We start from the raw sequence: 15,509 nt of genomic DNA on the forward strand, positions 1-15,509 counted from the left end.
CTTTGATCCCCATCCCCACCAGGTTTGTCCTGACACTTTTGAAGCTTACATGTCTTTGGGGGGTGACAGACTCCAGATGGTCAGTGTCTAGGTGACACTGCATTTGGACCATCACTTTCCAGCCTGACAGTTACCCCTGCAGCTCTTGCTCTTATATATCTAATAGGCAGCATTCATTTTCCATTTTGGAAGGCAGGAGCTTCCATGGGACTAGAATGTCTCAAGGCCTTCACCTTCGAGGCTTCCATGCCTCCCTTAGATAAGGTAGAAAAGTAAGGAGCATGCTCACGGGACAGTGGCCCTACCTGGGAGCTGTAACTGTCCTCAGCTCAGGCGATAAGAGCAAGGAAGGGCTGAAGGACACTTGGGTTATGCCATCCCTGAAGCAAGACAGAAGCAAGGCACTCTCTAGCTAGTGAGTGCCTAGAATAAAGCTTCCAGCTTGGACCTGGCTCAGTTTCCCTACCTAAAGCTAGGATAGCTTGTAAGGGTGAAGATAGACCTTTCTGTGGGTAGAACCTGACATCACTGCACATGGACTATAGGAAACAGTAAAAAGAATGAAACTGCCCATGAAAATAAGAAACAAACCAACAGGTAGCCAGCTGGGCCGGCTTATCATGTAGACTTCCACCTCTGCTCCCAAACTGCACACCTTTGATCTGGCTGCCTAGGAACCAGCAACCACAGTGTGCTGGCCTGCTCTCTGGAGTGCTGGCTGGAAGGGGAGCTGAGCTGTCCCATGGTGAGATGGTGACACTGTGTTTTAAGGGGACACGATGAGTTCCTCTCCTGTTTCCCATCTGCCTGGCATCAGATGGTGGACACAGCTGTCAGGTGTGATGCCTGAGCTGAGCGAACCCACAGAGATCATGGGGTGATCGCAGGGCCAAATGCTCCTGGAAGGCTCTTTAGAACTATATCACCCGTGAAGCTTTAGTGCTGCCCCAAGTGCACAGAGGAACCTGGGTAGATATGAAAGGAGGGCCTCCCTCTCGCAGGTTCTCCTGCCTCGAAGTCTGGCCAGATGCAACTGGTTTCCATCTGCCAGTGTTTAAGAGACCAGAGACACCAGATCCTTTCTTCAAACTAGAAATCTCTTAACGGCAGACACGACCCAGCCCTTCAGCCTTCCACATTTGCCAAGTCAACCCCTTCCAGAAGCAGGCATTTTCTCCTAGCCTAGTGAAATCCTGTCAGGAATAAGGGCTTTTACTGAGAACACAATGTCTGTGCCCTCTCACTTGGAAAGGGCTGTGCTGAGGAGAAAGGAAATTTTCCACATGATGGCTCTACCGCTCTGCCCCCCTCCAGAAACTTCAGAAGCTCCCACCAAGCTGGTTGTCTAGTGTCTCTTAAATTGTCATTGTCACAAAGATTCTTTCTGCTTCACTTCTCTCAAAGTTCCCCATCCCCCCACGCAGCTTGGCCAAAAAGGAGCGCCCGAGCCATTCAGCATACAGCGTGGGGCGCAGTGCTGAGCCTCCACACAGGTGCCCTTTGTGTCCCTTTGTGCTTAGAGGAGACCTTTGGCTCCCACAGGGTACTCACCAAGGCAACTAAGGCTCTGAGCAGAGCTTTTGGAGGGGACTGTCCCGCCTTGACAGGCTTCTGGCAAGCAGCAATTTGTGCCTGTCAAGTGGACGAGGTGGGGTTTTCCCTCTCTCCTGCACACTAACTGCTCTTTCTTCCTTTTCTCAATGTGTGTAGGAGGTAGCCAGTTTAAGAACCAAACCTAGCAACCAATGGTTAATTTCAAACACCTCTCCTCAAGCCCTGGGCCAGATAGGATGCCCTTTCTTCTGCAGGTGGTCCTTTTTGGGCCCAAAGACTCCATCCCTAGTCTCTGATCATCAAAACTTTCCCCTTGCCTTTCAAGCCAGGGCCCTTTAGGGGCTGTTGTACAGGCTGCATGCCCCACATATGCCCAAGACCACCAGTCAGTCCGTTATCTGGGGCTGGTCATGGGGTTGAGCCTCCCACACAGGAAGAAATGAGCTCTCATCTGAAGCTTGACTATCTGAATCCAGTCCAGGATGAAGACTACTGGTCTGTGTTCTGAGTCCTGGCCATGCCAAAGACAGGTGCCAGGGACTCTGATGGTGGAAGCCAGCCTTCAGCCACTGTTCTGAGCCCATGATCTTTACTACTCCTTGCAACCAAGGGCCACACAGACAAGAATGCATGAGTGACCACGACAATCCTAAGAAATGTTATGTAACAGAAGTTGACTAGGTTCCTATGATGTAGCTGAGAAAGCTTTGTGTCTGGCTCCTTTGCAAAGTTTTGACTGCATGCTTATGCACATCAGAAGGGAAACAGGTAGCGGCGATATAAAAACCAGTGTCACACTGTGACTCCCAGAAAGAAATGCCCTTCTCTCCTTCTTGTGTCTCTATGACACCGGAAGACTCCCCTTCATCACACTGGAGGGCTTCTCACAAGTGAGTGTGACAACATTCTGCAGGGGTCTGCTTAAACCACTCCTCCAAACTTCATCCTGGTGTCAGGTTAATTCTGGAAGTCATCTCTGGTGTGGAGAACTAACTTCTAAACTCAAGGAACAGTGGTGAGGCATTGGGCCTGGTGATGAGCAGGCAGAAGAGTTATTTCCCTGGATGCTGCATGTATTTGCTATAGTCTATTCCTAAAGCATCTGTGGGTGCCCGTTATATGCCAGGCTCCGTGCTAGGCACTGGGGGTACGAATGTCACTAAGACATCCGCTACTTTTGCATACACCTAGGTGAATAGCCTGACATCACTGCACCCAAATATGCAAGGACCCTGAAATACGTCAAGCCCTGAGAAGGCTTGTTGCCCATAGAGGAGCATTCGTCTAGACTCCAAGTCAACATGGATTTAGAGAGGACTCCTCAGAGAAGGTGCCATTGGAGCTAAGTCTCTACAGGAAATTAGATTTAGCTGACAGTGTGAGTTCCACAGCACTTGGCAGTGTTGCTGACATGTGACAAGGTCTGTTCTGAATGTTCCATCTATAGAGTAGTAGTTTAAGTGCACCCATGTGTGCCTTGAAAGCTGATGCACAACAGGGATCCTGACAACCGCCTCGCCGGAGGAGGGAGTCCGCATTCTGCGCATTCTGTTCCAATCTGCGCATTTCCCCACCCGACCTAGAGGTGACTTTAGACAGCATTTAGTGTTCTTTCCTTGGCCAGGAAAAACTGGTTTTCCTGGGTGGACATCAAGACAGGGGTTCTGGGAGACAATCTAACAGAAGCTGCCATGAACAGTCACTCTAGAATTGTCCCGAGAGTGAAGCTTCTAAGCCAGAAGCCAGAGGAAGAGAGGGAGGGGCCTGAGCACTCTGGGGGAAAAGGTAGAAGGGTCTTGTCTTATAACAAGGGGTTTGCTCTGCTGTGGGATTCTAGACTCCAACCGACTCATCGCAAAGCTCTCTGCTTAAGAGGAAGGGGCCCATGTCGTTCTGCGCACATCATTCTGTATGTGCGTCATCAGGCCGACCATGTCCTTTGTCACCTAGGGGACACACACCCAGATGGCAGTGGTTGCAAAGTTGTGCGGACATCATAGCCAGCCCTTGTTAGATTGTTAAACATTTAAATCAATAGCTAAGCAGAAGAGCAGCTAGGTGGCAGAAATCCTCATGTTTGAAAACGCAGCAAGTTGCTCCTCCAAGCATGGCAGGCTCAGCTCCCAGGGGACCTACGTGTGCATGCCAGGCCAAGGGCCTGTGACAACTAGGCCTCCTGGTGTACCCTGGCCTCCATTTCCTCTGTGCACAGATGTACGGAGTAGATTCCATTTCAAGCTGCAAACTCTAGAAGACAGGGCAGAGAGGGAGGGAGAGAGACAGGGGGAGGGGAAGGGAGAGGGAGGGGAGAGGGAGAAGCGGGGAGGGAGGTGTTTGGTGGGAATCACATACAGGAAGCTGAGAGTAGCATTTGGCTCTATGAGACAGGGTAGTAGTGTATTGAGAGACAAGAGCCTGGCAGACACTGGCCGTTTCACCAGTACTACGAATCCAGCCTAAAAGACAGTCACAGCTGTCTTGTGTCTAGAAGAACACAGATTTTCCAGAAGACAAATAAGGGGACAGATACAAGTCACACTGGGTGGCCAATGAGGCGGTAAACCCCCCCCCCCCCCCCGCAGGAGATAGCTCGCCACCAGTCACATCTGCACCTTGAGTAATAACAGGAATTGTTTCAGAGTTTATGACTTCTCTTCTCTACACATGATGAGCTCTTCCTTTTGTCCTTACTAATTTTTTGGTTGCTTAAATTTGGTTGGTTTTATAATGTTTACCGTTAAATATTAATGAAAACCCCACCAGGATATCAGTTATTGTGTGTGGTGGGAGGGATGAAGAACTGGTTACATCTCATGCTTTCTTCTGCCAGAATCTAGGCAGGCAGCAAAGAGAAGAAAAAAGAGGGAGGGGGAGGGAGGGAGTGACACAGGAAAGAAAGAAAGAAAGAAAGAAAGAAAGAAAGAAAGAAAGAAAGAAAGAAAGAAAGAAAGAAAGAAGGAAGGAAGGAAGGAAGGAAGGAAGGAAGGAAGGAAGAAAGGAAGAAAGAGTGACTTTTTTATTTTATTTCACTCTCCACCTCCAGTAAGACACAGTTTCTTTGTACATAGCTCTGGATGTCCTGGAGCTTGCCTGGCCTGAAACGCACAGAGATCTGCCTGCTTCTGCCTCCTGAGTGTTGGGATTAAATGTGGACACCACCGCCACCCATCAAAAATGGATTATATTTAGACTAAAATATGGGGAGGTCTACATGAAGGCACCAGCTAAGCAATTGCTGTCCCTTTTCAAAGTCTCCCACTGCAATCTTTCCAACTTTGAGGAAGCCCTTTCTTCCTTTTTTGTTCCTTCTGGACTGTCAAGGATTGGATGGGATCAAGGTGACCTGTATTCTGAAGCCTATGCTAAATGGGAAGGACAGCTAGGAACAGCTCATCCACAGATGTCTGGTTAATATATTACATTCTGGAAGGGCTTTTTACAGAGCTGAAATCCATAAATGCTAAGACTGGGAGCAATCATGTGTGCAAGGCTGGCCTGCCTTTCAAAATAAAAGACCCAGCTTATGTAAAACATCAGACTTATTCATGGCTATTATTTCTATTAAACTTAAGAAGTCACTGAAAAACAGACACTGGAAGACAGACAGGCTGGGAACCCTGGGCCTGAGGCATGAAGTGCACATACCCTCTGCATTCTCAGGAAGCTTCATATCCCAGAGTTGCTGGAAACAAAATATAAAGAAAGATAACTCAAAAACTGGAAAAAGCTACCATATATTCAAGCAGCGGCTTGAGGAAGAAGAGGAGGAAGAGAAGGAGGGAGAAGAGGAAGAAGAAAAGGAAAAGAAGGAGGAAGTGGAGAAGGGAAGAGGAGGAAGAAGAGGAGAAGAAAAAGACAAGGGGAAGAGAGAGAAGAGAAGGGGGAAGAAGAAAAGAATAAATGGGAAGAAGAGAAGGAAGAAGAAAAAAGGAAGAGGAAGTGGAGAAGGAGAGGTAGAGGAGGAGGAAGGAGGAGGAGAGAGAGGGGGAGGGGGCATGGGGAGGAGGAAGAGGAAGAAGAAGAGGAAGAGGAAGAAGAAGAAGAAGAAAGAAAGAAAGAAAGAAAGAAAGAAAGAGAGAGAGAGAGAAAGAAAGAAAGGAAGGAAGGAAGGAAGGAAGGAAGGAGGAAGAAAGAAAGAAAGAAGAAAGAGGCCTGCTTACTAAAAGGTTCAAGAAAGAGGCAGCCTATAAAGTGCCTTTGACATTGGTTCTAGAAGTCAGTACAATATGACAAAAACCAAAATAATGCATGTTGTATCTTTTTGGACAAGAAGAAAAGCACACACTGACTTACATGTGACATGCTTGCTTATTTGTTCAAAAAACCTTAGCAGTTGTGCCCAACTGGCAGCCACATGCTCCCTGTGACCTTGGATAGCTATGAATATACCCAATGCAGAACAGTAAGCTTACTGAAAATTCCATGCTTATTAAAAAATATAAATTCATCGCACCCTTCTCAAGTATAAACTTTGAAGATGATGTTGTGTCACAATGTCAAGGGATGTCTACACCAGCAAGGGATCTCAAACCAAGAAACAAGGGGCAAAAGAAGAAAGAAAGAAATTAATTCCTGGAACTTAAAACAGAGTCTACCAGAGCTATGGATACAAGGTCAACATGAAAATATGGATATTATTTTAAACACTAGTATTGAATGTCTGGACACTAAATTTTTTAAATACCATGTATAATATCAAAAAATTAAAAAACCCACAAGTACCTAATAATAAATGTACAAAAACAAGTGTGGGGCTCAAACAATGCTGCAGTAATTGGGCACTCATAGGCAAAATAAGATAAGGGAATAGCCATATATGACTGGGAATGACATTAAGTTAAGCTGGGATCATTCTGATTCCAGATTAACACACATAGTGCAGGGAGTCTTCAGTTTCAGTGCATGCAGGAGGGGTGTGCTTCTCTACCAATGGTGAGCCAGCTTTCTGTGTCTGTGACAAATACCCAGACTAAGCAACACAGCATGTGGCCCGTCCTAAAGAGACGTCACCTCTACGACCAGAGCATGGTGCTAAGGACAGAATCAGCCAAAGAACTACATGAAACTCTGTCTCCATCCTGAAGAGAAGTCCCCTCTACTTCATAACATGGTGCTAAACATGACAAAACCAGCCAAAAAGCCACAAGAAACTCCGCCCCCAACTTCCACTCCTAGATACTAAGATTGTTACTGGGTTGGATTTTTTATTTTTATTTATTTATTTATTTATTTATTTTGAGTAGAGACACATCTTCGAATAGTTTAGAAGCTTAACTTTAATTATGAGCAACTTCCTCGGATGCTCAAATAAAAAAGGACACTAAAAGACACCACACTGTCTTCCCTGCTCTGGGGTTAAAAATGATTACAGTTGCCTTACCTGAGTTCACAGCTGAGACCTGTAGGGGACACAATGGGGAACTTGAAGGCTCAGAGGTAGACATTGCTCCAGTCCAGCCCAATTTAAGTCACTTTTCTGATATAAGGGATGCCCTTAGAAATCGCCAAGCTGGTATTTTCTCGCTAATGCTGACAGGAATTCCTTAAACCGGGAGATCGCACCATCGCCCATCAATTTTACGCGGCGGTAACGGGGATCCCAAGCGGCTAAAGGCTGAGGCCGGAGGCAGACCACTTCATCACAGTGAGAGAACTGGGTTGCTGCTCGGGGAAGCTGCTCTGCGCTCACGCTGCTCTTCCCCTGTGTTAATAAGCTTTGTTCATCTTCTCTGACACCGCAGGCCAACTCGACCCGTTTACTTCATCTCCCGGGTTATTATGCAGCCCGGGCTGTGTATGCAGGCCACAAGCTTGTCATAAATTGCAGGCAGCCCCCTTAGTTCTTCTGCTACGGATCCCAGTGGGCCTAGGCTCCTGGGAACCAAGGCTCTCCGAACTCATTGGTTTCACAAAATGCACATGGGACCCAGATACTGGCCCGGGCACAGTGGGGTACTCCAAGATGCATGAGCATTTTGATCATGTTGTGATCAAGGAGCGAATCACATGCCCAGATCATTATACCAGCAGGCGTAATGTGTAATAGAGGAGAAAAACATATAGTTGTGAGACCCCCAAGAGGTAAGAAGCCACATTCATGGAGGGGTCCTTGAACAAATTTATGATACAGAGACCTTCTGAGAATGTGGACATTTCAGCTTGGAGTTTGACATCTCAAAAGAAAAGAGAGAGAGAGAGAGAGAGAGAGAGAGAGAGAGAGAGAGAGAGAGTGTGTGTGTGTCTTGGGCATGAAAGGTGTATAACACACATTCATTCCACATTGTTGAGCAACACCGTATGGTCTGAGAAGCCCTGCGGGCCCTGACAGACTCAGACATAGAGCGAACAGGAGATGCAGTTGTGGCTGGCATAACGGTTTCACTGTAAGAGGGAAGATAATGACAGGCAGTGTCGTCAGTGTTCAGAGCAGTACCCAGTGCAGTCACGGTCATCAGTACCCCAGTGCACAGTCACGGTCATCAGGCTTCACGGAGCACACACCACCGTACTGTTAAACTCTTCATTGGTTGGCAGCCCCACAGGCATGAGCGCAGCCGCCGCTGCAAACAAGAGAGATGCTTTGCTCTGCAGTGTCAGAGGGGAAACTGTCTGTCACTAATGATCTTCTGTCTTGAGACAAGGTCTTGCTCAATACCCAGGCTGGCTTGGAACTTGCTATTCAGCTCAGGTGGGATAGAGCTAAGGGTGATCCTCCTGTCTCTGCTCTGTTACTTCCATTCTACTCTTACGGGCTTGTGGGCGGTCTGTTGTAGACTGAAGGGAAAGACTTGAAGTTTAATTTTTTTTAATGTATTTTTAAGTTACTATGAATCCTGATAATTTTGCTCAAGAATTTATAGAGCTATGAAATTTGACACACCTAGATTTATGTAATTTAACCATTCCTAGAAATAGTCTTGTGCGATGGCTTTATAGTTTTTTGTTTCTTCTTTCTGATGCCCTCCTGGAAAGCAGTGATATCATCTCTGTGGCTAGAGTTTTCTCCTTTTGAAAGAGTGTAAATGGAAGTCCACAGCCCCTAAACTTTTTACTCACACCTCTCTCTCTCCATGATGACTGTGAGATTCGGCCAAGCTGTGATGATCAATGGGCAATTCTTTTTTTTTTTTTTTTGTTGTTGCTGAGTTATATTCTATCGCATGGATCTACAAGTTTTTCTGTTCTCCTGATTAAAAAACAAAAAATGTTTGGTTGCTGTAAAGATTCTTGTGTGGGCTGTTATGTAAATAGGGGCCTTTAATTCTCTAAGACAGCTTTTTTCTCAACTCTGGTACATCTTTGAATTGTGAATGACTCCCAAGTGTTAGACGTTTCATGCCTACACTGGCAGTGAAGAAGATGAGACCTTTGAGAGATTATTATGAACATGTTCTGGAAAGGGCAGGTGTGGCCCCAGTCTCTTCCTTTCCTTTTTATGTCTCAGCAGATTTTTTGATATCATATACTCCCCACCAGAGGTCCCAGAGTAATATCTCTGGACTCAAGATTTCAAAATTGTGAGCTCAAATTAACTTTATGTAGCATTAAATTTTAAAAAATGTATAAAGGTGCCATGCCACGCTACCTCTGGCTACTCTCTGGTCTCAGTGGTGATCTCGCCACCATGGCTAGTTCCAGCCGAGACCTCCCATCTAACTCCCATGGCGGGTCGCTGCCACACCAGCCCCAATGACTGCCTGTGTCACTGTAACCCAGCAAAAGCAAAACTCTAGAGGCTTATAATTTATCAATCAGATTCACATCAGTAAATTCTCACCCACAAAATGTTCACACAATAAACTCAGAGCTAATTGATATAAACTGCCCACCTAGATTGGACAAAATGTCCTATAATTATCCATCCCTTATAAGATATTCATAGCTACCTGTGGTTCTTTAAAGCCACATGGACTTGGATTCTTCTCTTTCTCCATCTTCTTTTCTTCTCCCTTCTCTCCATCTTCCCTGCCTCTCAAAAACTCTGCACCAGCCTTCCCTTTCTACCGTCCAATCACAGGCTCTAGCCTTGTATTTACCTGCCCCCACCTGCTTACTAACAGCAGTCTACAACTTTATCTTCCTATCAGTTGGTAAAATCGGGCATCTGTTACAGTAGCAGAGAGCTATTATACTCACGTGTGTATTGATACCCAGCCCATCCAGCCTCAGTGTTTGGGGAGAGAAGTGTTCCTGAACACTGCTTCTCCTTAATAGATGCTAATAGAATTCCTCAGTGTCAGTGAGAGTGTTTGGGGCTATCCCCAGCTTCTACCTCAATAGATGCTAATAGAATTCCTCAGTGTCAATGGGCAAAATGACTACATACGATTGAGAACCACTCCTCCAAGGCAGGTGCACTGGGGGTGACCTGAGAGTTGTAAGAGAACTAAATCCATTTGTCGCCAAGTTGCTTTTGATCATGGCCTTTAACACAAGAAGAGAAACCCTAATAATGAAGACAGCAGGGTTCCCTGCTCTTGCATTCTCCAGAAGACACGCTATACATTCCGTGATATTCTTTATTAGATATGGGTGTGATTCACCATCACCAATAAGACCATCGTGATTCGTGGCTGTTTTCCAAAAACTTTAAAATGATGGGTTCAATTTCCTTAATCTTTCTAGTCAGGTATTTCTTCTCGTATCTTTGGCTGTGAGTCTAGCCTTTAACGGTTGAACCATCTCTCCAGTCCCAAGTATTTCTTCTTTTGTGACTCTTGGTAACATAAACTATTCTATAAACTGATCTATTCTAAGCTGGGAGATTTGCATGAGTGAAGCTCATGGTTTACCATTTTTTCTTTTACTTTCTGGGGGGCTGTGTAGCTTTCTGCTACTTCATGTATGATCTTAGTAACTGGTGTGTCTAGTTTCATGTTCTCAAGTCTATTAGGATTGTGTTACTTATGTTGATCATAATTTAAAATAACAAATGTTGATTTTCATTTATTTATCTCAGTTACTTTTGCATTTTCATTTTTATTGTTGATATATATATATATACATATATATATATCTGTATTTCTCTTTCGTTGGTTACTCTAGATTTATTTCACTTCTGACTTTCTAAGGTTGTTGAGGCAGATGGCTTTCCCTCGGTTTTTCCTATTTAAGCTAAAAATCTGGTATGAATTCGCCTCTGAGAACTGCTTTCTCTATATCACACAAGGATTTGCATATTTTGTCTTAATTTTCTTCATGGTCCTTGAGATGTATTTCTCTATTTATAAATTATTAAGAAGGGTGAAGTTTAGTCTCCAAGTGTCAAAAGCATGTCTTGGCTTCTCTTGTTATTGATTACTTGGTCAGCCCTATGGTAATTACAAGATGTACAATGTTTTTAATATCAGAAAAATCAGACAGTAGAGCAAAGAAAACATCTGGAAATAGAGAAAATTGCATCACAATAAAGGAGTGATAAAAGAAGACACATTAATTGAATTGGCTCATAGACATTTAAAATACATGATGCGGAGGTGGAGGGTGGCTCGGTGGGTAAGCAAGCTTGCTCTGCAAACAGGAGAAACTTGGATGAAACCAACACCCACATGAAAAGATGGGCCTGGCTATGGGCACCTGAAATCTCCGCATTCGCAGGACAGAGACGGGCAGATCATGAGAGCTCACTTGCTATCCTACCTAAAATAACAAGCTTCTTCTAATTCAGTGAAACATCCTGCCCAAGGCAGTAAGGCCAAGATTGATAGAGAAGATACTCGGTGTCCCCTCTATTCTCCACAACTATGCATATGCATGCTATACAATCAGGTGCAACATACACACAAACACATACACTACACACACACACCACCACCACCACCAATAATAACAGCAACATAGGAACAAGTATATATGTGCATAATACATTTATATTATATGTATTGTATATTATTTACTATATGGCATATAAGTTATGTTCGTATGAGATGCAAAACCCAGACAGAACTAAAATGATATATCATAGTTTCGTTTTTAACTGTTAAAATTGTTCTTAGAATCCAGGATATGGTCTGTCTTGCTGATTGGTTCATATGTCGTTGAAAAACAATGTGTTTTATGCCACTGTGGGATGGAATGTTATGTCTGTGAGATCCAACTGTCTAATAAGGTGCTTTAGTTCCGGGTTCTTGCTGATATTCTGTTTGTCAGTAGTCTTTTAGCTGGCATTTGCATTTCTAAACGTCTCATCACTGGAAGCCTAATGTTGACACCTCCAGTTATACCTGTGGTCTGTCCCCTTGTCCCTTGGTTGTATCTGAAGCAGTTGTCTTGAATTCCTGGTGTTACCACCCCCCCATGTTCAGCGGCGTATCTGTTATTTTCTTTGCTCTCAAGTCTAATTTGGATGACTTGACAGAACTACTAAAGGTTTCTTTGGATTCATTTCTGCATGAGTTATCCCAGTCCATCACCATGGTTTTGCTTTACCTCTGTCACACACGGAAGAAAAGAGTGCTTAGAAGTATAAACGTCTCTATGTTGTTAAGGTCTGGTACTTAGAAGTTGTCACAAACTCCTGGTTTGTTTTTCAGGCAGCAGAGATTACAGGGTCAGTAGCAAATAGTATGAATCACCAGAGACTGTCCCTGGAAGTCTCTTTGTTGGACCCTAGACAGAACCAAGGGGGAAATCCCTGTGCCTCCTAGAGCTTCTCTGAGCTCATTCATAGCCTCAATCCCCAATGAAGAGCTTAATAGAAATGACTCTTCCAGCAGTGAGAGTGTCTGAAGAGCTGGGCACAGAAGGGACTAAGCCTGGGCCCTTGGTACCTTTACCTAGATGTGATTCTGGTGACCACAAGGAGCCAGCATTTGTCCTGTTTACAGGGACAAGCCAAGAGGGCAGCCTCTGCAAAGTCTGAGCTGTATTCCTGTAACAAGGTAGAATTTTGAAAGACGATTCACAAAGTGTGGCAGGAAGGTAACCCAAGAGCCCAAACAAAAGAGCAGACAGTCAGTAAGTGTCCTGTGAGTCTGGTGTCGCTGGCAGTGTGGAACTAAGCCCGCATTGTGTAGATGCTGGCTGGCCAGCAGCTTTCTGCAGTTCGGTGGACTTTTACTTGAATTGGTGGGACAGCATGAGAGGCTGCTGTTAAAGCCAGGATTTGTGATGATTACCTTTTTTCTCCTCCATCCTTCTCTATCCCTGGGAAGTTGGATGCAATCTATCTTAGTTTCTTTCCCGTTACTGTAACAAGACACCCCAAATGGATACTTTATGAAGAATAGAAATATATTTGGCTCACAGCTGTGCTGGAGGCTGGAAAGTTCTGAGAGCGTGGTGCTCACATCTGCTTCGTGTCTGGTGAGGGGCTGGCTTCTTGCTGTGTCCTAACATGGCAGAGAGCATTACAGGACAAGGATTCTAGTCCCATTCTCTCTTCCTATAAAAGCTGTCCTGTTGGTCTCATCATCAAGACCTCATTTAAGCCCCATTTCCTTTCAAAGACTTCACCTCCAAGTATCATTAACTTGAGGATTATGTCTCCAGCAGCGCAGACTTGAGGGAAACACGTTCAATTCACAGCAGATTCTTGCCCTCTCAGCTCTCTTGGGTTCAGATAATAGCTGGAGATTCTGGGGAAATAGTACACTATTAGAATTTCCCTATCTCGGGCTGGGGGGATGGCTCAGTGGTTAAGAGCACTGACTGTTCTTCCAGAGGTCCTGAGTTCAAATCCCAGCAACCACATGGTGGCTTCACAACTGTCTGTAATGGAATCCTATGCCCTCTTCTGATAAAATAAATAAATCTTTAAAAAAAAAAAAAAAAGAAGAATTTCCCTATCTCCTTCTTACCTCCTTGAGGGGGAGCCACCTGCGTGCACTATTCTTTCAGACTGTGGCAGCTGCCCTTAGTATTCATCTTCCCATCTGACTCCCATCCTTTGCAGCTGTAAGGAACTCCACTATCCCTTGTGCTTTTCCTACACCTTGACCATACACCTACTGTGTGCATGCACATGTATGTGAACCCATGTATGAAGATGCACTCACCCATGCATAACCCTGTGAGAGGACAGAGGTTGACAATGGGCATCTTCTTTAGTTGCTCTCCTTACTTTTTGTAACGGTGTCTTTCACTGAACCTGGAGCTTAGTGGTTGGCTAGATTAACTGGCCCATGAACCCAATCTCCATTTCCCAGTTCTGAGATTACAGGCATTATCTGCCAAACCCAGCTTTTACTTTTTTAAGGGGGTAATGGGGATCCAAACTGAGCTCTTACTCATGAGAGGCAGGCGCCCTGTCACTGAGCGGTCTAACCACCTAAGACCATCTTCACAAAAGCTATTATCTTAGAGGTGCAAAGGTGAGGTGTGTTTGTGGATGGAGTGGGGGCTGGGCTTTGTGCCAGAGTACCACAGAGGGGACTTGAGTGGGCGTGGAGATGAAGTGAGGCCAGAGGTCTAGTTTCTGAAGCTCAGGTGAAGCCTCGAAGGCTCTAGCTCAGCACTCCCCCCATTATTCAAAATTATGGAACAGTAAATGCTGAAGGAACGAGAAGCTAAACGAAAAGCCACCCTGCCTGTGGAAAACGAGTTTATTTTTGCTCGGTGGCTGCCTGTGATGTCACCCAGGGTGCTTGCTTTCAGAAATGTAACAGGAAAAAAAAAAAAAAACATACGGAGGCAAAATGTAAATGAGCAGTGCTATTTCTGTGAAAGTTTAATCAAGTGCTGCTCAATGGAAAAATATTGAGATGGCATTGCAGAGTATTTTTCATGAATGAGAAGGGAGCAAACAGGAGCACATGTGCCTTTCAGAATCGATTCTAAGTCCCCCGGGTGGGAGGACATGGGGCAGTTACATGTCAATGAAGGTTGGTTGTGTGTTAAGATGCCAGGGACCCCATTTTACTGTTTATTCTTCTCTTAGATTTGCCTTCAAGGTTCACTGGAAAGTTAAAGCCATAAAATACATGCTTTGCATCCAGAACATGGCCGTTTTAATTAAGGACTTTCTGGGTTTTGGAAATGTGACTCCTTACAGTGTTCGTTTTTCTAACGTTTGCTTGTTTCCTGTCTCTCGCTCTTCAGTTTTGTCTTTTGTATGGGACGAAGCTGGTGTTCCAGGAGCGAGTCTGGTACTTAGAACAGAAATACCTGACTGCTGTGGCCAGCATGCAGATCAGGGCTCAGGTAAGTGGCTTGGTGCAGAGAAGGTGCTCTGCGCAGCAGTCTTTGGCTCTTCACTTTCTTAGAAAATGACCCTGCCATGCTGTCACCACTCTGAGCACTGGCTTTAGGCCCTTAGGACTTGGTATGCCTCGTTTCAGACTGCTACGATTCTGTTAAGTGACAATGACTATATCGCTGTTCATGAACATCCTGACATTGAAAGCAGAGATGGGATCATGTGTTTTCCTTGTCCTGAAGGGGATTAGTATTAATAATTTTCCTACTCCTTCCAAAGCATATTATTCATCCTTCATATTCAGGAGAAACTCCTGTGGTGTTTTTATGTCGGTATAAACAACGGAAGTGAAAAGTTACTTAGCACCTGAAAGTAAGGTGAGGCCATTAACCTATCCCAGATCGCTGCTCTAGGGATAGAGACTTCTGTTCCTGGCAGGAAGAGGTCTCTGAAGAAGCACAAAGAGACCAAAGACTCACCCTGAACAGTCTTCAGAGGGGCTCATTATAGCAAGAGTCCCAGTGCAGATTTGCAAAACCACAAACTATTTGGTTAATATGCCCAGTGACACTCAGTAAGAGACACTTCTTTGCCAGTAGCTTCTTCCTTAGGGGTGGGGCTGCTTCCCCCTCTCAGTTCTGGGATCCCACTGGCTTGAATCTGTGTGGTCTTGTGCTTGATACCATGGTCTCTGTGAGTCCATAGTGCATCAGTCCTCTTGTGTCCGGAAGGGGATGCTCCTTAGTCATCCATCCCCTCCGACTCCTACAATCTCTCTACCTCTTCTTCCACAGAGATCCCTGAGCCTCAAGGGGAATTT

At 45.0% G+C, this 15,509-nt stretch overlaps 1 protein-coding gene across 1 annotated transcript in view; it reads left to right on the forward strand.

The window, feature by feature from the left end:
- Positions 1-15,509, forward strand: part of ACOXL (acyl-CoA oxidase like) — a gene marked incomplete at both ends in the record, with an annotated part of 267,586 nt that overhangs the window by 235,906 nt on the left and 16,171 nt on the right. The window contains one exon of the mRNA XM_080931609.1: positions 14,593-14,694. Coding sequence (XP_080787735.1) covers positions 14,593-14,694 — 102 coding nt within the window. The remainder of the gene's footprint in view (positions 1-14,592; positions 14,695-15,509) is intronic.

This window comes from Micromys minutus, assembly GCF_963924665.1.
Source record: "Micromys minutus genome assembly, chromosome: 17".
Lineage (NCBI taxonomy): Eukaryota > Metazoa > Chordata > Mammalia > Rodentia > Muridae > Micromys > Micromys minutus.